At 41.8% G+C, this 26,015-nt stretch overlaps 2 protein-coding genes and 2 long non-coding RNA genes across 5 annotated transcripts in view; 2 read left to right on the top strand and 2 right to left on the bottom strand.

Annotated features, from left to right (window-relative positions):
- Positions 1–3,260, bottom strand: part of LOC138980325 (galaxin-like) — a 64,493-nt gene extending 61,233 nt beyond the window's left edge. The window contains exon 1 of the mRNA XM_070353192.1: positions 2,700–3,260. Within this exon, the coding sequence (XP_070209293.1) occupies positions 2,700–3,113 (414 nt within the window). The 5' untranslated portion in view covers positions 3,114–3,260. The remainder of the gene's footprint in view (positions 1–2,699) is intronic.
- Positions 928–25,763, bottom strand: LOC138980327 (fibrillin-1-like). Of its 2 annotated transcripts, XM_070353194.1 has the most exons (4): positions 25,631–25,763; positions 24,995–25,066; positions 3,727–6,598; positions 928–3,480 (listed from the first exon to the last, which is right to left on the bottom strand). In XM_070353194.1, the coding sequence occupies exons 2-4, from the start codon at positions 25,062–25,064 to the stop codon at positions 3,288–3,290; spliced, it is 3,135 nt and encodes a 1,044-aa protein (XP_070209295.1). In that variant the 5' UTR covers positions 25,065–25,066; positions 25,631–25,763; the 3' UTR covers positions 928–3,287. The 2 variants fall into 2 exon arrangements, with proteins under 2 accessions (XP_070209295.1, XP_070209294.1); XM_070353193.1 differs by having other exon boundaries at positions 928–6,598.
- LOC138980330 (uncharacterized) lies at positions 14,404–16,444 on the top strand. The gene is made up of 2 exons (XR_011460293.1): positions 14,404–14,638; positions 15,184–16,444. It is a non-coding gene; the product is annotated as an uncharacterized lncRNA (long non-coding RNA).
- On the top strand, positions 18,769–21,771 carry LOC138980329 (uncharacterized). Its single transcript, XR_011460292.1, has 3 exons — positions 18,769–19,008; positions 19,551–19,781; positions 20,334–21,771. It is a non-coding gene; the product is annotated as an uncharacterized lncRNA (long non-coding RNA).
- Positions 25,764–26,015: the final 252 nt, after the last annotated feature.

Raw genomic sequence — 26,015 nt, 5'->3', positions numbered from 1 at the left:
AACGGAACTTCACGTTTCTTGGTGAACCCATTTATTTAGAGAAATGACGAGCGTGTGAACCCATTAGTGCGGCTTTACACACACACACACACACACACACACACACACACACACACACACACACACACACACACACACACACACACACACAGGTGAGTTGTGATGGAACATATTGGTGAAGATTTTGTCAAATGAATGTGTGCACAGAATGTTGCAAAATCCAATGTTTAGGGAAAAGGTGACCAAAATGTTGATTTACTACAGTCTGTGTACAAATGTCCTTTTTTGGGGAACAACTTTTTCGATTAGAATACTAATGTCTTCTAAATCAATCGACCTTTCCATTATCAATCGTTATCATTGGATGTATGTAACACCCAAATTTGTAAATGATCGAAATAATTAGTTTTACGTGCTAATGTTATTGATTTCATCGACATGAAACTGGGTGGTCTGAACAAGGTTCTACAATGGCTATATGTGCTTAAGTATCTGTGTTCTCGAGGAAGTATATCTTCTTTTTTGTTGAAAATATAATATGACAATGCACGTTACATTTTACTTTTTTATAACACTTGTTTTTGAGAGAAAAAAGATCACATATTTAGAGCTTTATAGAAAAATACAATGAATCTTCTATCATGGTCAAGCATTGAGCAGTAAATTACTCAAACTATGTTCATGGGCCTAATTCGGTGAAATTATTACTTACTTTCTTAACTATGCTCAGATATTTAATTAAATCGTATGCATGGAAAGCTTGCGATATCAGAAACACATCTGCGGTAAAATCAATAAAAATTGGCCCAGAAACAGTGAGACATTAAAAAGCATGCAGTGACTGTCGTTAGCGACAATTTAGATTCCCTCTCCGTTGACCATGTGTGACTGAACATAACACATTTAAGCAAAAGAAAACACACAGTAGACTGCTGACACCTACTTTATTTACTTTACGCTACCATTTCAAGAAGCCAATGCTACACTTTAAGAATTGCACTTTAATTTACTTATTAGTGGTTTTATAGAATGTCCTATTGAAAACATTACATTTTATATGTTCTTTATAGTCCATAGCCATGTCCTTATGTCCGTTCCGTTCGTTTTCCCGATCGAGTGTCCATAGGTAGTGTGCCTGTTCGATGCCAGGTTGCAGTGTTCCTGTTCGATGCCAGGTTGCAGTGTTCCTGTGGGATGACAGGTTGCAGTGTTCCTATGGGATGACAGGTTGTGCTGGGCAGCTGCCGGTACCTATGAGGACTTGGCCATTGCAGCAGCGGTTTGCACGGTCGCTGTACATCTGACCTCCACAGCAACGGTTGTTAGTCCCTTCAGGCAGGATTTTGCTGCCACAGCATGTTTGGGTCGCTTTGTCGTAAGTTTCAGTTCCGCAGCAGCCTTGTGACAAGGAGTTATAGACTTGATGTCCACAGCAAAGATGGTCACTTCCAGCAGCATGGACGGTACCTCCACAACAGGTGTGCGTTTTGGTTTCATAGGGTTTAGGTCCGCAGCATTGGTAGTTGCTTCCGCCTGGCTTAATCTTTCCCTTGCAGCAACTGTGTGTTGTTTTGTTGAAGGCTTGCGTTCCACAGCAGCTCTCTGTCATGTAATCGTAGGCCTGAGTTCCACAGCACCTGTGCGTCAATGTGTTGTAAGTTTGAGTTCCACAGCAAGCACTGGTCACTTTGCCTGACCTAAGCTGGTCACCACAGCAGGTGTGAGTGCTGCGATTGTAGAGCTGAGTTTTACAGCAGCCATAATCATTTCCCCCTGACAGAATCTTTCCTCCGCAGCAAGTATGAGTCTTGAGCTTGTAGGTCTGGTTTCCACAACAGCTGTACTTCACAACAGCTGTACTTCTGTCCGCCTAATAGGACTTGGCCGTCACAGCAGTTCTGCTTCTTGTAACTGTACACTTGAGTTCCACCGCAACAACGATATCTTGACTTCATAGACAGCACTTTCCCGCCACAGCAAATCTGTTTACCTTCCTTGTAGACTTCTGTTCCACAGCATCTTTGTTTCTTACTTCCAGCAGCCTGCACTTTTCCGTTGCAGCACAGTTGTGCCCCTTTGGTATAAGCTTGAATTCCGCAGCAACTGCCTGTCGCCTTGTTGTAGAGTTGGTTTCCACAGCAACTGTGTGTTGTTCTGTTGTAGACCTGCATTCCGCAGCAACCATGTGTCCTGTAGCTATAAGAGTTGTTTCCACAGCAGTAGTGATAGTTTCCGCCAGCCTGGACTCTGCCTCCGCAACATTCCTGTGTCCTGGAGTCGTAGGTTTGTGACCCACAGCAACGATGATAATACGACCCCCCAGGCTGAATTTTGCCTTGACAACAGGTGGAATCATACCTGTTGTAGGTGAGATTTCCACAGCAGGAGTAGCTTGACCCACCTGGAAGGACCTGGCTAGAGCTGCAACAGCTGTGTGTATTGTAGTTGTACGTGTGACTTCCGCAGCACCTGTGATACGTTCCACCTGAGCGAACTTCTCCCCCACAGCAGGTGTGTGTTGTTGTGTTGTAGACCTGTGTTCCACAGCAGCTCTGGTTTCTGTAGTTATACGAGTTCATTCCACAGCAACGATAATAATACGATCCCCCAGGCTGAATTTTGCCTTGACAACAGGTGGAATCATACCTGTTGTAGGTGAGATTTCCACAGCAGGAGTAGCTTGACCCACCTGGAAGGACCTGGTTGCCACAGCAGCTCTGGTTTCTGTAGTTATACGAGTTCATTCCACAGCAACGATAATAATACGATCCCCCAGGCTGAATGTTGCCTTGACAACAGGTGGAATTATACCTGTTGTAGGTGTGACTTCCACAGCAGTAGTAGTTTGACCCACCTGGAAGGACCTGGCTAGAGCTGCAACAGCTGTGTGTATTGTAGTTGTACGTGTGACTTCCGCAGCACCTGTGATACGTTCCACCTGAGCGAACTTCTCCCCCACAGCAGGTGTGTGTCGTGTAGTTAAAGGCCTTACTTCCACAGCAGCCATGATTCGATTCACCTAGTCCAACGACGCCTCCACAGCAGGTGTGTGTTGTTGTGTTGTAGACCTGTGTTCCACAGCAGCTCTGGGTTCTGTAGTTGTAAGAGTTCATTCCACAGCAACGAGAATAATACGACCCCCCAGGCTGGATGTTGCCTTGACAACAGGTGGAATTATATCTGTTGTAGGTGTGACTTCCACAGCAGGAGTAGCTTGATCCACCTGGAAGGACCTGGCTAGAGCTGCAACAGGTGTGTGTTGTTGTGTTGTACACCTGTGTTCCACATCAGCTCTGGGTTCTGTAGTTATACGAGTTCATTCCACAGCAACGATAATAATACGATCCCCCAGGCTGAATGTTGCCTTGACAACAGGTGGAATTATACCTGTAGTAGGTGTGACTTCCGCAGCAGAAGTAGCTTGACCCACCTGGAAGGACCTGGCTAGAGCTGCAACAGGTGTGTGTATTGTAGTTGTACGAGTGACTTCCGCAGCATCTGTGATACGATCCACCTGAGCGAACTTCTCTCCCACAACAGGTGTGTGTTGTTGTGTTGTACACCTGTGTTCCACAGCAGCTCTGGGTTCTGTAGTTATAAGAGTTCATTCCACAGCAACGAGAATAATACGACCCCCCTGGCTGAATGTTGCCTTGACAACAGGTGGAATTATACCTGTAGTAGGTGAGACTTCCACAGCAGGAGTAGCTTGATCCACCTGGAAGGACCTGGTTGCCACAGCAGCTCTGGTTTCTGTAGTTATACGAGTTCATTCCACAGCAACGATAATAATACGATCCCCCAGGCTGGATGTTGCCTTGACAACAGGTGGAATTATATCTGTTGTAGGTGTGACTTCCACAGCAGGAGTAGCTTGATCCACCTGGAAGGACCTGGCTAGAGCTGCAACAGGTGTGTGTTGTTGTGTTGTACACCTGGTTGCCACAGCAGCTCTGGGTTCTGTAGTTGTAGGAGTTCATTCCACAGCAACGGGAATAATACGACCCCCCAGGCTGAATGTTGCCTTGACAACAGGTGGAATTATACCTGTAGTAGGTGTGACTTCCGCAGCAGGAGTAGCTTGACCCACCTGGAAGGACCTGGCCAGAGACGCAACAGGTGTGTGTCGTTCTGTTGTAGGGCTTAGTTCCACAGCAACTGTTGTTTGCCCCCCGTTCTCGTAGCATGTAACGGCAACACAGGTGTGTTGTTGTATTGTAGGACTGAGTTCCGCAACAACTGTTGTTTGTTCCCTTTTCGCGTAGCATGGTACTACAGCATAGGTGTGTTATGGAATTGTAGGCTTTCATTCCACAGCAGTAACGGTTTGTTCCACCTGACTGGAGTTTGCCTCCACAGCAGATTTGAGATGCTGCATTGTAGACCTGAGTTATGCAGCAGCTTTGTGTTCTGTAGTTGTAGATATCAGCTCCGCAACATCTGTCGTTGTATCCCACAGTGTCACGAGCTGTTTCTGCACAGCACGTTTGTGTCCTGTAATTGTAGGTCCCGTTTCCACAGCACCTATGGTACGAACCACCTGGAACAATGTTACTGTTGCAACATGTGTGAGTGGCAGAGGTGTAAGTTTTCGTTCCACAGCAGCTATTGTGAGTTCCTCTGCTTTGTATGGCACCACCGCAGCACAGTTTGGTTCTGGAATCGTAGACTTCAGTTCCGCAGCAGGAATGGTAGCCACCACCGGGCTTGATTTCGCCTCTACAACAGGTGTGCGTCGTTGTATTGTAGGACTGAGTCCCACAGCATCCGTTGTTTGTTCCCCTTTGGTGAAGAGTGCCATAGCAACATAGGTGTAACCTGGAATCGTAGACTTCGGTTGCACAGCAACCATGATTTGGTCCTCCTGACTGGATTTTGTTATTGCAGCAATTGTGTGTGGTCCTATTGTAGACTGATTGATATCCACAACATCTTTGTGTGCTGTAAGAATAGGTCTCCGTTCCACAGCATCCAGAAGAGGTTCCACCTGACTTAATGATACCTGCGCAACAGCTGTGTGTGATACGGTTGTAGGCCTGATTCCCACAACAGCTACTGTAGGTCCCTTTTTCTCGCGTTATGCCTGCACAACAAAGTTGTGTTCTGGAATCATACACCCGACTTCCGCAGCAGCGATGGTACGACCCACCTGGGAGGATTTTTCCGCTGCAACAGGTATGTGTGTAGGAGTTGTAGGTCTGATTCAAACAACAAGAGTTATGCGTTCCCTTCTCTCGAGGAGTGCTCTCACAGCAAAGTTGTGTTGTGGAGTCGTATAGCCCAGTTCCACAGCATCGATGATAAAATCCGCCAGGCTTGACAAATCCGTTGCAGCACGTGTGTGTCATGGTATCGTAGCCTTTGGTTCCACAACAAGTGTTGTTTGTCCCTTTGGTTTGCAGCGTTCCATAGCAACACAGGTGTTGATATTGTCCACCTGATTGGATTTTTCCAGCACAACAGGTGTTTGTAAAGCGATTGTAGGTCTGCCTTCCACAGCAGCTGCTATATGTTGTCTTTGGTTGGACCGTGTCGCCACAGCATTGCTGCGTGTTGTAGTTATACACCTGATTTCCACAGCAATACCGGTATGCTCCACCTGACAGGATTTTGGTTTTACAGCAGGTGTGTGTCGCGCTGTTATAGCCCTGGGTTCCGCAACAAGAGTTGTTTGCTCCCCTTGCGCGAAGTACGCCATAGCAGCAGAGATATGACGTGCTATCGTACTTATCAGTGCCACAGCAGCTCTGATAACCGCCTGTGTGGATCTTATCTCCGCAACAAGTGTGTGTCGCTGAGTTGTAGACTGTGGTTCCACAACATCTTTGTGTCCTGTAGTTGTAGATCTGCGTTCCACAACAACCATAGTTTGAGCCGCCTGGTTGGATCTTCCCTCTGCAGCAGGTGTGCGTTTGGTAGTTGAAGGTCAAATTTCCACAACAGAAATTGTCATAGCTTTCGTTCTTGAAAAGAACGCCATCACAACATGTGTCCGTCATGTAATTGTAGAGCTCGGTTCCACAGCATAGACGGTATCGTCCAGAAGCTGTCTTGAGGGTACCTCCACAGCAGGTGTGTGTGTTGTAGTTGTAGGTTTTATTGCCGCAACAATAGTTGTGTGTTTTTTTTTTTTCGTGAAGCGTGCCATTGCAACATAATTTCATCCGGTAATTGAAGACCTCCGGTCCACAGCAAACTTGATACGGCCCGCCAGGATGCACTTTGCCTTCACAACACGTGTGTGTCGCGGAGCTGTATGTTTCGTTTCCACAGCACCTGTCATAGGCTCCCCTTGGCTGAAGGGTACCGTTGCAACAAATGTGAGTCTCAGAATCAAAGACTTCAGCTCCACAGCAACCATGATACCAAGTTACACCGAGCTTGATTAGGCCTTCACAACAGATATGTGACCCTCGGTTGTAGGTTTCATTTCCGCAACAGCCTTCATATGTGCTTTCTTTAAGTGTGCCTCCACAGCAAAAGTGTGTTCTGTTGTCGTAGGGCTGGGCGCCACAGCAAGCATGGTGGTCCGGGTCTACTTGGGTCAAGTCATCGTCAGAATGGCTGGAGTTGAGAGCTTGTGAACCACATGATATGCCTGCAAACATACAGATGGTAACACTCTGTCATACACAAGTCTCATCATTTTATAACTTGGAGACTTTTAAAAAGGTTAAAGATGTTTTCAGGGGGTTGGTCTAATTATATAAATTGAATGACAGACAGCAGGTTTTGTGGCAACACACACATATGCGCAGACAGATCTGCTTTTCTCCTGCTCAAGAATGAAATTTGGCACACATGTAGCAGCTCAATTACTTGCCAGGCATATAAAGTTGCGTACATGTCATATTTTTGTATGTGACATTACTACGTTGACATCAAACAAAACCAAAACCCGTTGAAGCATTCATTCTCATGTTCAATTTGCTGTTATTATTATGAGTAGTCCACTTACAGAAGAGAGTTTTTGTCATCTTTCCGTGTCATTTGCAGGGACTGCTCCGTTTAATTTAGATTGATTGTATATCAGATGCAGATACCCGGGGGGAAAGCACTAACAACCTACCAAACAAGGAAAGAAAGAAGTCGCCTGAAATTATATGAAAAAAATTAAGTCAATCTGTTTCCCTAAACTGTTATTGTTGTCTGTCACTCAGTGTAGTGAGTGAGCGAATGGGATAAAAAAAAAATTGTTAGATTGAGTGGACGAAAAAACAAGTCGCGTAAGGCGAAAATACAACATTTAGTCAAGCTGTCGAACTCACAGAATGAAACGGAACGCAATGCAATTTTTCAGCAAGTCCGTATACTCGTAACATCGTCAGTCCACCGCTCGTGGCAAAGGCAGTGAAATTGACAAGAAGAGCGGGGTAGTAGTTGCGCTGAGAAGGATAGCACGCTTTTCTGTACCTCTCTTCGTTTTAACTTTCTGAGCGTGTTTTTAATTCAAACATATAATATCTATATGTTTTTGGAATCAGGAACCGACAAGGAATAAGATGAAAGTGTTTTTAAATTGATTTCGAAAATGTAATTTTGATCATAATTCTTATATTTTTAATTTTCAGAGCTTGTTTTTAATCCAAATATAACATATTTATATGTTTTTAGAATCAGAAAATGCTGAAGAATAAGATGAACGTAAATTTGGATCGTTTTATAAAAAAAAATGTTTTTTTACAATTTTCAGATTTTTAATGACCAAAGTCATAAATTAATTTTTAAGCCACCAAGCTGAAATGCAATACCGAAGTCCGGCCTTCGTCGAAGATTGCTTTGCCAAAATTTCAATCAATTGATTGTCCTACCGTGCGTAGCAGACGACTTCCTCAGCTCAGTAAATAAACAGTTTTCCCATATTTCAAGGAAGCACTCATGGGAATAGAAAACGTGTGGGGTTTATAACATTCTTACCATGTAAACTTAGTACTAGCCTCCGGAGTGCAGATACAACACGATAAATAACATGCCAAATGTATATTTGGAAATCAGCGAAGCATCGGCCTTTTACCAAGGGGGCGTCACTCGATCAGTTGGGGAGAGTTGGGGAAAATTCAGCATGTTCTGATGTTCTAGTTGAAAGATACACTGGAATTCACCAAACGAAATGAGAATAATTTGAGAGTTTTGCCTGCATGTGAAAAGCATAGCAAATCCAGCACACACAAGATCTAACTCGACCTGTCCACACAATTATCCAAACGCCTACAGACAAATGTGCCTTGTCAAATGTTCTAATCTCTTGTGGTTACTGACAATATCGTTATGGAAACAATCACAGTGTGCTGAGAGATTTATAGAGCGTATTCTTCCGCCCTTTGCCTAAGCAAGACTGTACTATCATCCTCAGAATTAATAAATGACATGTAGCTTATATTCTCCACATTTAAAACCAAATGACCATAAATTTCCTGGGGCTCAAAGCAGAAATGTTGTTGTTTTTTTCTGAAACATTACATGCGCCTGTGCCACAGTGAAGCCCACTGATCTAAAAATAGAACCCGCTGTGTTTCTTTGAAGTTTCGACTTGCGAAGATTCTTCTTATATGCCGTGTTAGTGGCATGTAGCTTATTATCCACATTACCAAATGATGAGTTAGTATACAATTCCCAGCGGCTAACAGAAAACACAAGTGTTATTCCGATAACGTAATAGCTAGACCAGCTTTTGGAAGTCGACTGACTCGATCGACTCTGTCATACGTAGCAGACTACACTGAAAAACGGTTGTATCAGCTCAGTAAATGAATGGTTTCCGAATTATTATTTTAAGACAACAACAATCGGAATCAAAAACGTGTAGGGTTCAGAACATTCTTACCATGTATAGGATTTATTACCAGCCTGCCTCATGCGTGCAGACTCAGTGCATCGTGACGAGCAATTTTTGTTTTTGAAATGAGACTGAAGTGGTTCGTTTTCCTCAGCCTAGCAGACGACATAAACCCCGCTCAGCAAACTAACATGTTAGGCAAATAAAAAAACGATGGGGATATAATACGTGCAGGGTTCAGAGCATTCTTACCGCTCATATTTAGTACCAGACTCCCCGATGAGTGAAGATACCACACGTGAAACATACCACATTTATTTTGAAAATGTGCTAACCGTCGACCAGTCCTTGGAGTCAATTCAAGGGGCGCCACTCTGCACAGTCAATCCGTCGAAGCGAGCTGAAGGTTTTGAATCACAAATAACTAAGAGCACAGTTCTTTCTCCGAGTTCAAATGAGGTCTCTATGAAAGATCATCAGTTTTTAGCTTAACGCTACACTGAAAGCTAGACCAGTTTGGAAGACTGACTCGATCGACTCTGTCATACGTAGCACTGACTACACTGAAATACGACTGCATCAGTTCAGTAAATGAATGGTTTCCAAATTATTATTTCAAGGCAAGAACAACTTTCTTTCTTTATTTGGTGTTTAACGCCGTTTTCAACCACGAAGGTTATATCGCGACGAAGGCAAGAACAATCGTAATCGAAAACGTGTAGGGTTCAGAACGTTCTTACCATATATAAGACTTATTACCAGCCTGTCTCGTGCGTGCAGACTCAGTGCAGACTGTATGCAGTGGTTTGATTGCCCTAGCAGACGACATAAACCCCGCTCAGCAAATTAACATGTTGGGCAAATGTGAACGAAAAAACGATGGGGATATAATACGTGTAGGGTTCAGAGCATTCTTACCGTTCATATTTAGTACCAGACTCCCCGATGAGTGAAGATACCACACGAGAAACATGCCACATTTATTTTGAAAATGTGCCGCTTTCCGTCGACCTTGGCAAGGGGCAAAACTCTGCACAGTCAATCTGTCGAAGCTCGATGAAGGTTTCGAATCGCAAATTAAGAGCACAGTCCTTTCTCCGAGTTTAAATGAGGTCTCTATGAAAGATCATCACTTTTTAGCTTAACGATACACTGGAATTTACCAACAGAAATTCAAACAAGAGTTTGCGTGTGACGAAAGCACGACACACTTGAGACAGCCCACACAAAAGTAGATCCAGTGACACAAACCTGACCACACCGTTACGCCTATCCAAATGCGCGTTGCAAAATGTGCGTTTTGAATCTTCTTTTTTTCTCTGGCGGTACTGACAGTATCGTTATTGAAACAATCCCAGTGCACTAAGGGATTTATAGAGCAAATCTCGAAAATAATTATTGAACTCAGCGCTATGCGCTTCGTTCAATAATGAATTTTCTTGATTTGCTCTATAAATCCCTTAGTGCACTGGGATGTCTCAATAACTTAAATAATAATAATAATAATGATAATAATTGTCAGTAAGTACTGGTGTCACATGACTGATGTGAACCAGTTGATTGGCTAATGGCGATGCGCTAAAACTGTTAGCGCACTCCAAGAAAGCGCTAACTTTTCCACAGAGCGTATTCTTCCGCCCTTTGCCTAAGCGAGACTGTACTCTCATCCTCAGAATTAATAAATGACATGTAGTTTATATTCTCCACAATACCAAATGACCATAAATTTCCTGCTTCTCAATTAAAGCAGAAGTGGGTTTTTTTCTGACAGATTGCATGTGCCTGTGCCACAGTTGCCACTGATCTAAAAATAGAACCCGCTGTGTCTAATTTTTCAGTTTCGACTTGCGAAGATTCTTCTCATAATTATGCCGTACTAGTGGCATGTAGCTTATTATCCACATTACGAAATGATGAGTTAGTATACAATTCCCAGTAGCTAACAGAAAACACAAGTGTTATTCCGATAACGTACCAGCTAGATCAGCATTTGGAATATACATAGCAGACTACACTGAAATACGACTGCATCAGTTCAGTAAATGAATGGTTTCCGAATTATTATTCCCAAGGCAAGAACAATCGGAATCGAAAACGTGTAGGGTTTAGAACGTTCTTACCATTTTTTAGACTTATTACCAGCCTGCCTCATGCGTGCAGACTCAGTGCAACGTGACGAGCAATTTTTGTTTTTGAAATGAAACTGCAGACGCAGTGGTTCGATTGCCATAGCCTAGCAGACGACATAAACCCCGCTCAGCAAATTAACATGTTGGGCAAATGTGAACGATAAAACGATGGGGATATTATACGTGTAGGGTTCAGAGCATTCTTACCGTTCATATTTAGTACCAGACTCCCCGATGAGTGAAGATACCACACGAGAAACATACCACATTTATTTTGAAAATGTGCTGACCGTCGACCTTGGGGTTAGCCAATTCAAGGGAAATCACTCTGCACAGTCAATCCGTCGAAGCTTGACTGGAGGTTTCGAATCGCAAATAACTAAGAACACAGTCCTTTCTCCGAGTTCAAATGAGGTCTCTCTGAAAGATCATTACTGTTTAGCTTAACGCTACACTGGAATTTACCAACAGAAATTAAAACAAGAGTTTGCATGTGACGAAAGCACGACACACTTGAGACAGCCCACACAAAAGTAGATCTTCTACGACCTGACCACACAGTTATGCCTATTCAAATGCGCGTAGCAGAATGTGCGTGTTGTATTTTTTTTCTCTGGCGGTACCGACAATATCGTTATTGAAACAACCCTAGTGCACTAAGGGATTTATTGAGAAAATCGAGAAAATTCATTATTGAACGAAGCGCATAGCGCTGAGTTCAATAATTATTTTCAAGATTTGCTCTATAAATCCCTTAGTGCACTGGGATGTCTCAATAACTTAAATAATAATAATTAAGTAGATGTGCAACGCCAAGGCACTGCATACCCCAGCGAAAGACAAACCTCTCTCTCTCTCTCTCTCTCTCTCTCTCTCTCTCTCTCTCTCTCTCTCTCTCTCTCTCTCTCTCTCTCTTTCTCTCTCTCTCTCAAACACACACACACACGAACACACACACATACCTCAAGTTACACACACACAAGTACAAAAATACACACTCACTCACACGCACTCACTCACTCTCTAACACACACTTCATACACACACACACACACACACACACACACACACACACACGCACACACACACACACACACACACACACACACGAGTACAGACTCATGCACGCGCGCACACACGCACACGCACACACACACACACACACTAACAATAACACATGTGCACAAAATGAACACACACACACACTCACACACACACACCGCGCGAGAGAAAAAGACTACAGGGAGTCATGACGTCATGATGCATTAATTGACGTCAAAGACTTTTGACCGTGACGTAATCTTCTCACGCGAGCTTTATCCATAGTCTTGAACAACCACACACAAATAGACTTGGAAAGTACAGAATTTTTACCCGTCCAAAGGCAAAGCGGCCTTGGGTGGCGTTTGCTAAAAAAAATGGGGGCGACTATTGCACCCACCGTATTTTTGTTAGTATGGTCCCAATTTTTGGTGAACTTCCATCTCCAACTGTAGCACGTAGCCGGGCACAAAGAATCCTTCTTTATCATGTATTATCGGTATGAAAATGCGTTCGTGGGATACCTCCAGCTTCGCTGGGATAATGATAATAATAAGCACAGGCACTCGTCACGATCGGGTCGGGATCAAAGTGGGCGGGGCCTGTGCGCTCTCAGGACTACTACTAACACAGGCACTCGTCACGATCGGGTCGGGATCAAAGTGGGCGGGGCCTGTGCGCTCTCAGTACTACTACTATTACAAGGTAAAACTCTCTTCGTTGCTCTAGACCGAACGGAAGTAGTGAAGTTATCAGAAACCGAGATTGCAGCAGACGACAGACAGGTTGCGCATGTTTTCTGCGCATGTGCCCCCGTGACCAGGCATAATTAAAAAGTTGTCAGCGGCGTTCGTCAGTCGATCTGTCTGTTCACCGCCAACTTTCCTATTCCTTGATTCTTCTTGCAACTTCCAGATAATGGGATGCAAACATAAATTTAGATTGTCTCATCCTTGTGATGGAGTTGGAAATCATGGATTCACCAGAGAAAATATATAGCTGATTCGGCCAGTGTGACCAGTGCATCAAGTCTTCGGATAGTTTTCGAAAACTGGAAAATCTGTTTTGTCAGGGATTGTGGTTGTGTTTCAACCACGAGCAGAGATGAGAGAATTGTTTGTTTACTGCCGATGAACTCATTCAAAGCCTGTTGTTGAACGTCACGAAACATAATTATGACCCATGGTTTTGACCATGTTCTGCTGAAGACGCAACGGAGTCCACATTTGAAGGTGAGCGAATTTTCGAATAGATAATCCCCAACACATGTATCCCCAACCCTTCAGCAGGTTATTTGAAAGAGAGAGAGAGAAAGAGAGAGAGAGAGAGAGAGAGAGAGAGAGAGAGAGAGAGAGAGAGAGAGAGAGAGAGAGAGAAAAAAAAGAGAGAGAGAGAGAGAGAGAGAGAGATTGGGTAGCGTGGGTATGGCAGCTCACTCATTCAAGTAGATCTCAAACTCAGTCTGTGCACCTAGTTCAGTTGTAATTTAGATCTAACGACCAGAAGCAAATGACAAGTTAGGGGATTTTATGTTTCCTCTCTCAGATTGATGTGATTTTTGAAAGCGAAGGGGAGGGGTAAATCAGTTTCAAATTGTAATTTAAAGATTCATAGCTGAATATGGAAGCAGCAATTTTCGAGTGATACCAAATACAGATTATATTTCATCAGGTTTACACATCAGTTGTCCAGTCACACAATTTCGGCTATCGGGTGTAGATCTACATTATGAATCAGAAGTTATTTGACACATAATTATTAGGGGTATTGACACTTTTGTATGGAACACGAAGAGGGTCAAATGTTCGAGCAAGTACTCGCGCATTTACTCGAGCACTTTCGAAACTGCTCGAGTAAATGCGCGAGTACTTTTGAATCGGAGATTCCCGAGTTGTACCGAAGTCATTGGTTGGGTTTATTGAAAACTTGACCCGGAAAATTTACTGAAACGACGCATCTGTAGTCGTCATGGAGGCGGGAAGGGCGGTCGCTGGGATTATTAACGATCGCATCAGGGAATTGGCGGACAGACCTACTGGGATGGTCGATCGGTAAGTATCAGTGTACTTTTAAATTGTTAACTTTTTTGGCTTTGGCTCGCCTCGGCTCATGTGCACGGTGTCTCTAAAATATTTAGAAAATATGCCAAAAAGATGACTGTTCCGCGACAAGTTTTTGCTTTACCCGCTCGTTACTTCTCGGAAATACGCGAGAAAGTACTCGCGCATTTAAATGCGCGAGTACTTTGAAAGTGCTCGAGCAGTTCTGAAAGTGCGCGAGCAGTTTGAAACTGCTCGAGCATTTTCAAAAGTGCTCGCGCATTTCCTCGAGCAGTTTCGAAAGTGCGCGAGCATTTTCAGAAGTACTCGCGCATTTACTCGAGCAGTTTCGAAAGTGCTCGAGTAAATGCGCGAGTACTTGCTCGAGCATTTGACCCTCTTCGTGTTCCATACTTTTGCAGGTGGAGTATTCTACATTGATGACTGATAGTGCTGGAACAGCAAATTGCAGAAGAACTTTACAAGAAGCCTCATATCCAGTGGAGCTACAGACGTGACAAAGAGACATCCGTTTACACTGCGGATGCTTGGGGAACTGCATGCAGGCCGAACACGGAAAACCCGAGGCGACATGCATGAGCAGAACTAATCTCTTGAGGAATAACAACAGAAGGTCAACTCTTCATCTCTGAGTAAGTTCAGACACCTATTCTTCAATGGTTTAATTAGGACATGTTATCAGAAAATACAAGATCATCTGTGTGTGTGTGTGTGTGTGTGTGTGTGTGTGTGTGTGTGTGTGTGTGTGTGTGTGTGTGTGTGTGTGTGTGTGTGTGTGTGTGTGTGTGTGTGTGTGTGTTTTCTAGTGATACATTTTTATATTACATTTTTAGTTAGAGCTTTGACTATTTACACACTTCTAGGAATTGGCTTTTAGACATGATTAATTACCTGTCTAATTACCATTTTGAGTTATGCACATGTTTGCGTTTATGCAAAACAGCTTGTCTTCAGCTAGGTTGTTCTTCTTCTTGGTTGTGGTGGTGTTTGTTTGCTTGTTTCCTCTGTTTTTAGTTTTGTTTCTTTTTTTATTTGAGAAACTGTGTGTGATAAGAGAGTGAGTGTACTACGTACAACAGCAAAACAAATAAGTAGATGGAGCGGTGAACGAAAAAAGCTGCAGTGTTTTGGCTTAAGGACCATACGCACTAATGATATTCTGAACTGTTTGTTTCAGTAACAGTCTGATGGACAAGAACTATACAGTGGAGAGGAAGTGGATTTACCTTAGCGGCCAACTTTTTCAAGATTTATCACAAAAACTTTTCAATCAGAGGGCCTCCAACATGTCAAAATGTACCGGACAGCAGGCTGATTAGCCAGTGGTCACAACAGTGCTTCAAATTATACACTAACGATTGTCAAGGCACTGTTACGACCCCTCTTGTGAAATATTCTGACGATTCTGCCCTTGAAGACCTGTCTGACTCTGATTCTGTTTATTTTTCTGAAGTTCAAAATTTCAGCTCCTGGTGTAAAGATAACTGTTTAGACCTAAATGTGACAAAAACAAAAGAGCTAGTTATTGACTTTCGCAAAAACCCAGCTACAGTTTCAGATTTGTACATAGATGGTGTGAAAGTTGAGCGAGTGACTGAATACAAATATCTCGGTACAGTCATTGACAACAAACTAAATTTCTCCTCAAACACTAAAGCTATCCACAAGAAGTGTCAGTCAAGAATCTACTGCTTACAAAAGCTCAGAAGTCTGAACATCAACAGCCGCATCCTCCAAACATTCTATACTTCATTCATTGAATCCATTCTCACTTTCTCTTTCATCTGCTGGTATGGAGGTCTGTGTGTGAAGAGTAAGAATGTGCTTGGGCGGGTGGTGAACACATGTGGTAAGATTGTGGGGGTGAGACAGGAAGGATTGACTGTGCTGTATGAACGACGTGTGGTGCGAAAGGCCTGCTGCATCAACCAGGATAGTAGTCATGTGCTCGCTCACCACTTTGAGGTCCTGCCCTCAGGACGTCGCCTCCGCACTCCCAGATTCCGCACGCTCAGAACTAAGAACAGTTTTATTCCAAAGTCAATTGGCTTTTTAAATACCTAAGTTAATTAAAACTAGTATGTGTGCCGGTGAACATATGCACTGATTTCTGTGATGAATATTTTTTACACTCTTTGATGTGCACCCTTATGCTGAGTGTGATAACCCTCGAATGACTAGTCCTGTGATAAATATTGTTCAATGACATATCTAGTCCTGTGATAATGATAGTTTTTAGCGTTAAACTTTTAGCTAAAGCTGACGGCAATTAACTTATTTGGAATCATGTTACTATTCCTGTTAGTGTACATATGCGTGCGCGAGTGTAGTATGCTTCGTATGGTATTTTTATCTGTTGTCTTATTATTTGTTTTGTCTTTTAATGTGCACCACACTGAAATTTCTCTGTATGAGATAATAAAGTATTCGTATTCGTATTCGTATTCAAATCAGAAAAAAAAGTGTGGACCAGTGAGAAAAAAACAACTTAGGCCTAAGAGCAACACTGCAGTTGACGATGTTTGGAAACAAATCTACTGAGGGTTTTTTGACCGCCGACCCTTATGAACCTTAATTATGCCAAGGGATAATAATGTTCAGGCAAGTGATGAAAAGCCTCACAGTCCCGATACACATTTTCTGCAAATAAATATGACGCACTGTTCTTTCCAAAACCTGCACATCCAAGCTTATGAGTACTACCATCATGTGTTAACTTTTTCAATCAGCAGTCAAACTATCATGCTGGCAGTGAATGTGGGCTACCTCGTGCATATTTCCGACACCAACACTTTCACAAAATATGCACTTTATGATTATTGTTCACTATTATACGATCAACATGTGTATGTGTTTTTTTTAATTTTTTTTTTAATCTCGGCTCACCATCCAGAAATAAAACTACTCCATAAACACTCAAACACAGTCTTTTTCGGAAAATGTCTATTGAAAGACGAACGAAGAGTGTATACTTGCATGTTTCTTGAATACAAGAATGAATGCTTGCATGTTGCTGTTAAATGTGTTCGTTCAACTTTAGCAGTATGATTCCAAACAGTATGTGTTTGTGTGTGTGTCGAAAGAAGTGTTGTAATAATTTTGAATGCAGATTATTAGTTAAGTGTGTCTTTCTCTATATATTGTTGTTGCTAAATTGTATTGTTGTACATTGGTATGAATTAGTAACATATGGAGGTGTTTAATGAAAGATTTAATTTGAAATAAATATATATGAAGGATCATGATATAATTACTCATGTGTGACTTCTTCAATGGTTTCGAAGTATGCACATGGCAGGTATGAGATGTGGAATGATCCTGAGTATATGGCTTCTGAAAATAAAAATATAAATAAGAATGTCTTGTGATGAACACTAGAACCTGTAAACAATTAGTTACTTTGTTGAAAAAAATGTGTGCATGAAATATGCAGCAGGAGGGTATTATCTGCTTAATTTTCAATCAATTCGATTAGCATTTTGATCAACTTATAATTGCACAGATGGGTCAAGCTCGGTTGCCCTACTCTGTACTGTACACAGATGTCACTGCACTTGGTGCTCTTTGTGTGCTAGCTAACTGGGAATCTAAGCCTGCAAATTAGATTATTTGGATAGCCTGAACGACTGCAGAGTCTACTTCTTGAAAAGATAAACCCTAACTTCACTCTCAACATAAACCACAAAGTACAATTGGGTTAAATATGTTTTGCTGTGGCATTATGTTCATTGATGAAAAATAGCAAGAAAGATCACACTGTAAGCATGCAAGAACCCTGATTGTATATCCTTCTCTGCATGCGTCTCGTGCTGTGTGCATTATCTGACCTGACTGCTTTGCTATCGTTCTACATCAACAACCAACCCGTAGATCTACCTGATGTGGATGGGAAACAAAATTTCTCTCTTTCCTCTCTATCTCCCTCCCTCTCTCTTATGGTGCGCAATTTTGGACAGACATTGAGAAAAGCTCCATAAAAATAACAGTCTTGAGCAACAAAAACAATCTTACTATTTCATTCAAGATTACACGTAACCAATCTTCTTATGTTTTCTCCGCAAATCTACAACAGATCTACACGTCAGATTTCGCGCAATATTTTTCCTTCAGCCAATGAAGGCACAGCTTGTTGTCTTGGTTTGATTATAAGGGGAAGTAAGTCATACGTAACTTCCGTTCGGTCTAGAACAACGTGGGTTTTTGTGTGCCAAAATCCGTGCCGTTTTGCAAAATAACAGCCGTAGCAACGTCTAATTGGTATAAATCTGTAGCTGCCTGATAGTTTAATGTATACTTGATTTAATCATAGCCGTTGTTTTGCTTTGCTAAGCTGTGTATGGCAGGAATGCGAAGTTTGTCGACGAGGTCGAGAGAATCAGTATCATACCTTGTATAAACCATAAGAAAAGACCCCCCGTCCATCACAAGTGACAGCCATAGGCCACGCCCACCTCGTGACGAGTGCCTGTGCTATTACAAGGTAAAACTCTCTTCGTTGCTCTAGACCGAACGGAAGTAGTGAAGTTATCAGAAACCGAGATTGCAGCAGACGACAGACAGGTTGCGCATGTTTTCTGCGCATGTGACCCCGTGACCAGGCATAATTAAAAAGTTGTCAGCGGCGTTCGTCAGTCGATCTGTCTGTTCACCACCAACTTTCCTATTCCTTGATTCTTCTTGCAACTTCCAGATAATAGGAATAGGATGCAAACATAAATTTAGATTGTATCATCCTTGTGATGGAGTTGGAAACCATGGAGAGAAAATATATAGCTGATTCGGCCAGTGTGACCAGTGCATCAAGTCTTCGGATAGTTTTCGAAAACTGGAAAATCTGTTTTGTCAGGGATTGTGGTTGTGTTTCAACCACGAGCAGAGATGAGGGAATTGTTTGTTTACTGCCGATGAACTCATTCAAAGCCTGTTGTTGAACGTCACGAAACATATGACCCATGGTTTTGACCATGTTCTGCTGAAGACGTAACGGAGTCCACATGTGAAGGTGAGCAAATTTTCGAAAAGATAATCCCAAACACATGTATCCCCAACCCTTCAGCAGGTTATTTGAAAGAGAGAGAGAGAGAGAGAGAGAGAGAGAGAGAGAGAGAGAGAGAGAGAGAGAGAGAGAGAGAGAGAGAGAGAGAGAGAGAGAGAGAGAGAGAGAGAGATTGGGTAGCGTGGGTATGGCAGCTCACTCATTCAAGTAGATCTCAAACTCAGTCTGTGCACCTAGTTCAGTTGTAATTTAGATCTAACGACCAGAAGCAAATGACAAGTTAGGGGATTTTATGTTTCCTCTCTCAGATTGATGTGATTTTTAAAAGCGAAGGGGAGGGTTAAATCCGTTTTAAATTGTAATTTAAAGATTCATAGCTGAATATGGAAGCAGCAATTATCGAGTGATACCAACTACAGATTATATTTCATCAGGTTTACACATCAGTTGTCCAGTCACACAATTTCGGCTGTCGGGTGTAGATCTACATTATGAATCAGAAGTTAATTATTTGACACATAATTTTAGGGGTATTGGCACTTTTGCAGGTGGAGTATTCTACATTGATGACTGATAGTGCTGGAACAGCAAATTGCAGAAGAACTTTACAAGAAGCCTCATATCCAGTGGAGCTACAGACGTAACAAAGAGACATCCGTTTACACAGCGGATGCTTGGGGAACTGCATGCAGGCCGAACACGGAAAACCCGAGGCGACATGCATGAGCAGAACTAATCTCTTGAGGAATAACAACAGAAGGTCAACTCTTCATCTCTGAGTAAGTTCAGACACCTATTCTTCAATGGTTTAATTAGGACATGTTATCAGAACATACAAGATCATCTGTGTGTGTGTGTGTGTGTGTGTGTGTGTGTGTGTGTGTGTGTGTGTGTGTGTGTGTGCGCGCGCGCGCGTGTGTGTGTGTGTGTGTGTGTGTGTGTGTGTGTGTGTTTTCTAGTGATACATTTTTATTTTACATTTTTAGTTAGAGCTTTGACTATTTACACACTTCTAGGAATTGACTTTTAGACATGATTAATTACCTGATTAATTACCTGTCTAATTACCATTTTGAGTTATGCACATGTTTGCGTTTATGCAAAACAGCTTGTCTTCAGCTAGGTTGTTCTTCTTCTTGGTTGTGGTGGTGTTTGTTTGCTTGTTTCCTCTGTTTTTAGTTTTGTTTCTTTTTTTATTTGAGAAACTCTGTGTGATAAGAGTGAGTGTACTACGTACAAAAGCAAAACAAATAAGTAGATGGAGAGGTGAACGAAAAAAGTTGCAGTGTTTTGGCTTAAGGACTATACGCACTAATGATATTCTGTTTCAGTAACAGTCTGATGGACAAGAACTATACAGTGGAGAGGAAGTGGATTTACCTTAGCGGCCAACTTTTTCAAGATTTATCACAAATTTTTTTCAATCAGAGGGCCTCCAACATGTCAAAATGTACCGGACAGCAGGCTGATTAGCCAGTGGTCACAACAGTGCTTCAAATCAGAAAAAAAAGTGTGGACCAGTGAGAGAAAAAAAAACTTAGGCCAAAGAGCAACACTGCAGTTGACGATGTTTGGAAACAAATCTACTGAGGGTTTTATTGACCGCCGACCTTTAGGAACCTTAATTATGCCAAGGGATAATAATGTTCAGGCAAGTGATGAAAAGCCTCACAGTCCCGATACACATTTTCTGCAAATAAATATGACGCACTGTTCTTTCCAAAACCTGCACATCCAAACTTATGAGTACTACCATCATGTGTTAACTTTTTCAATCAGCAGTCAAACTATCATGCTGGCAGTGAATGTGGGCTCCCTCGTGCATATTTCCGACACCAACACTTTGACAAAATATGCACTTTATGATTATTGTTCACTATTATACGATCAACATGTGTGTGTGTTTTTTATTTTTTTAAATTTTATCTCGGCTCACCATCCAGAAATAAAACTACTCCATAAACACTCAGTCTTTTTCGGAAAATGTCTATTGAAAGACGAAAGAAGAGTGTATACTTGCATGTTTCTTGAATACAAGAATGAATGCTTGCATGTTGCTGTTAAATGTGTTCGTTCAACTTTAGCAGTATGATTCCAAACAGTATGTGTGTTTGTGTGTGTGTCGAAAGAAGTGTTGCAATAATTTTGAATGCAGATTATTAGTTAAGTGTGTCTTCCTCTATACTGTTGTTGCTAAATTGTATTGTTGTACATTGGTATGAATTAGTAACATATGGAGGTGTTTAATGAAAGATTTAATTTGAAATAAATATATATGAAGGATCATGATATAATTACTCATGTGTGACTTCTTCAATGGTTTTGAAGTATGCACATGTATGCAGGTATGAGATGTGGAATGATCCTGAGTATATGGCTTATGAAAATAAAAATGTAAATAAGAATATGTCTTGTGATGAACAGCAGAACCTGTAAACAATTAGTTACTTTGTTGAAAAAAATGTGTGCATAAAATATGCAGCAGGAGGGTATTATCTGCTTAATTTTCAATCAATTCGATTAGCATTTTGATCAACTTATAATTGCACAGACTGATGGGTCAAGCTCGGTTGCCCTACTCAGTACTGTACACAGATGTCACTGCACTTGGTGCTCTTTGTGTGCTAGCTAACTAGGAATCTAAGCCTGCAAATTAGATTATTTGGATGCAGAGTCTACTTCTTGAAAAGATAAATCCTAATTTCACTCTCAACATAAACCACAAAGTACAATTGGGTTAAATATGTTTTGCTGTGGCATTATGTTCATTGATGAAAAATAGCAATAAAGATCACACTGTAAGTATGCAAGAACCCTGATTGTATATCCTTCAAGTCTCTGCAAGCGTCTCGTGCTTTGTGCATTATCTGGCCTGACTGCTTTGCTATCGTTCTACATCAACAACCAACCCGTAACTGATGTGGATGGGAAACAAAATTTCTCTCTTTCCTCTCTATCTCCCTCCCTCTCTCTTATGGTGCGCGATTTTGGACAGACATTGAGAAAAGCTCCATAAAAATAACAGTCTTGAGCAACAAAAACAATCTTACTATTTCATTCAAGATTACACGTAACCAACCTTCTTATGTTTTCTCAAATCTACAACAGATCTACACGTCAGATTTCGCGCAATATTTTTCCTTCAGCCAATGAAGGCACAGCTTGTTGTCTTGGTTTGATTATAAGGGGAATTAAGTCATACGTAACTTCCGTTCGGTCTAGAACAACGTGGGTTTTTGTGTGCCAAAATCCGTGCTGTTTTGCAAAATAACAGCCGTAGCAACGTCTAAGTGGTATAAATCTGTAGCTGCCTGATAGTTTAATGTATACTTGATTTTATCATAGCCGTTGTTTTGCTTTGCTAAGCTGTGTATGGCAGGAATGCGAAGTTTGCCGACGAGGTCGAGAGACTCAGTATCATACCTTGTATAAACCATAAGAAAAGACCCCCCGTCCATCACAAGTGACAGCCATAGGCCACGCCCACCTCGTGACGAGTGCCTGTGATAATAAGTAGAGGTTACATGCCGAGTCTCAGTGATTATCAAAAATAATGGTCGAAGTTAGCGGATCATGAAAAATGCGAGCTTTAGCGAGCTTTTTCATGACCGCGAACTGAGACCATTATTTTTGATAATCACTGAGACGAGGTGTGTAACCTCTTTATTCCTCCTTTCTTCAGTTATTCAAAGAAAAGAGGAGGTTTTTTGCGAAAGTTTGATCGAATCCTATTCACTCAACCAGTCAACCTGCGCAGGCGATCGATTAATGCGCGGTTGTATAGTTCCGTGCAAATCATTCCATTCTGTTAACACTTCTTGTCAGTTTTCCTATTTTGGACTAAAATCAAGTACACAGATATGCTGTTATTCTGCTGTGGCGGCAAAGGCAGATATTGTGTGTTCTGTATATGTTTTGGTTTCGGTTAGGATAATGTTCTTTCGTCAAATGGGACTAGCAGACGAACTTGTGCACCTGTGTTCCAACGTTAAAAACTGTATGAAGTTAAGTTTTCTGGGGAAAATAGTGTATGAAACCGCTTTATGTTGTTTAAATTGATGAGATGTGTGCATTTGGTTGCGTGTGATCTGTTTATTAAATGAAATATTGTTGAAAACTGACCGTCGGATTGCAGTCTGTTGTCGAAGAAACTGAGTGAAAAGAAGGGGAACTACTCTTGTCGCTAGACAAAGTATGAGTTACTTGCCTTGGGAAATTGCTTGTGATGAACGTCTGATCTAGATTCAGAAAACAACCGAACTCATGGATTTTATATGGAGATTCATGTGTTCAGGCCTGTAGTTGTTAATTTAAATGCGGTATGTTTGTATTGTTTGCTCCAGAGATGTATACTTCGTACATAAGAGCGTTCGGAACTTTTCAGTCGCAAAAAGTAGTACCGAAACAGAACAGCTTCTCAACCCATTGCACTATCGAGGATTCAGGCTGTTGCTGGGTCGTTATTTGTTTGGTTGCTGGGTCATTATCGAAAAATAACTACCCCTACAAGTTTACAGAGGTAAAGAAGCAGAGGGGGGAATAAGTAGAGGTTACATGCCGAGTCTCAGTGATTATTAAAAATAATGGTCGAAGTTAGCGGATCATGAAAAATGCGAGCTTTAGCGAGCTTTTTCATGACCGCGAACTGAGACCATTATTTTTTATAATCGCTGAGACGAGGTGTGTAACCTCTTTATTCCTCCTTTCTTCAGTTATTCAAAGAAAAGAGGAGTTTTTTGCGAAAGTTTGATCGAATCCTATTCTCTCAACCAGTCAACCTGCGCAGGCGATCGATTAATGCGCGGTTGTATAGTTCCGTGCAAATCATTCCATTCTGTTAACACTTCTTGTCAGTTTTCCTATTTTGGACTAAAATGAAGTACACAGATATGCTGTTATTCTGCTGTGGCGGCAAAGGCAGATATTGTGTGTTCTGTATATGTTTTGGTATCGCTTAGGATAATGTTTTTTCGTCAAATGGGACTAGCAGACGAACTTTTGCACCCGTGTTCCAACGTTAACAACTGTATGAAGTTCAGTTTTCTGGGGAAAATAGTGTATGAAACCCCTTTATGTTGTTTAAATTGATGAGATGTGTGCATTTGGTTGCGTGTGATCTGTTTATTAAATGAAATATTGTTGAAAACTGACCGTCGGATTGCAGTCTGTTGTCGAAGAAACTGAGTGAAAAGAAGGGGAACTACTCTTGTCGCTAGACAAAGTATGAGTTTCTTGCCTTGGGAAATTGCTTGTGATGAACGTTTGAGCACGGCAGATCTAGATTCAGAAAATCAATCAATGAGGCTTATATCGCGCATATTCCGTGGGTACAGTTCTAGGCGCTCTGCAGTGATGCCGTGTGAGATGAAATTTTATACGGCCAGTAGATTGCAGCCATTTCGGCGCATATTTACCTTTCACGGCCTATTATTCCAAGTCACACGGGTAGACAATTATTAACTGTGCCTAAGCAATTTTTGCCAGGAAAGACCCTTTTGTCAATCGTGGGATCTTTAACGTGCACACCCAATGTAGTGTACACGGGGGAGGGTTCGGACACCGAAGAGAGTCTTCACACAAAGTTGACTCTGAAATAAATTTCCGCAGAACCTGGGATCGAACTCACGCTTACAGCGGCCAACTGAATACAAATCCAGCGCGCTACCAACTGAGCTATATCCCCGAAAACAACCGAACTCATGGATTTTATATGGAGATTCATGTGTTCAGGCCTGTAGTTGTTAATTTAAATGCGGTATGTTTGTATTGTTTGCTCCAGAGATGTATACTTCGTACATTAGAGCGTTCAGAACTTTTCAGTCGCAAAAAGTAGTACCGAAACAGAACAACTTCTCAACCCATTGCACAATCGAGGATTCAGGCTGTTGCTGGGTCGTTATTTGTTTGGTTGCTGGGTCATTATCGAAAAATAACTACCCCTACAAGTTTACAGAGGTAAAGAAGCAGAGGGGGGAATAATAATTAAAAATACCTTGCGTATGCTGGACGTGGAGAATTACACACAGCAGAGCCGCCAGCGAAAACATTTTACCGCCCGGCATTCCTGGAATGAAAAAGAAGAGGATGTTTGATACATTTGCTGTGTGAGTGCCAAATGCTGGGGTAAGAAACATTCCACCTTCACTTATAGTCCACCTTTCTATCTCTGTAAAGCAGATTCGTGGTCCAAACGATCAAGTATTTTTGCTTTGAGCGTGTCTTTGTCTCCGTTTTTACCGTTTTGTGTTTTGCTTTTGTTGTAGATGAAGTTGCAGTTTTTAAGTATTCGTTTTTGTTTGCTATAATATGTTTAAAAAAATTGTTTTGTGTTCTGGTAGTTGTTTAATATTTGTTTTTAAAACTTGCATATTTTTTTTCTGCATTGGATCTTTGTTGTTGTTGATATTTTTGTTTTGTTCTGTTGGCTTTACTACACCTGTACACACATCCTTTGATAACAAAATCAGTATGTATTAAAGCACAAACTCAGACACCGACACGGGCAGACACACACACACACACACACACACACACACACACACACACACACACACAAACACACACACACACACACACTCTAAATCTGTCTGTCACACAATGAACATAGAAACACAGTTGACAAACTCACCAGCTAGGAGGGTGGTCTTTCACGCACGATCAGGCAAAAGGTTTAGCAGTACTTCAGACAAATCCTCAACCCTAGGTTGAATCCGGAGGGTCTAGTCGGAATGCTGTTGATCCCAAATACAGACTCTTTTTTTAAGCCTTTTTATAGTGTGTGTACCCTTGCAATGAAAACATACCTCTTGGCAATTACTACCAATATATTTGATATATAGCTTGGGTTTTTTTGGGCAAAAATTGACTTGCAATGTTATTATTGTACAGAGGAGATGACCAATTATTCTGATATTAATTAGGTTTTCCCATACATTAAATTATTTATTCGTTTGGAGTAGATGAGAGGGTTTTCACATGAAGATTTGCAGGGTAGGACATTTCCAGAGTTAAAG

This window comes from Littorina saxatilis, linkage group LG11 (genome assembly GCF_037325665.1).
Source record: "Littorina saxatilis isolate snail1 linkage group LG11, US_GU_Lsax_2.0, whole genome shotgun sequence".
NCBI classification, from domain to species: domain Eukaryota; kingdom Metazoa; phylum Mollusca; class Gastropoda; order Littorinimorpha; family Littorinidae; genus Littorina; species Littorina saxatilis.
This window is presented reverse-complemented; position numbering and strand designations above follow the sequence as displayed.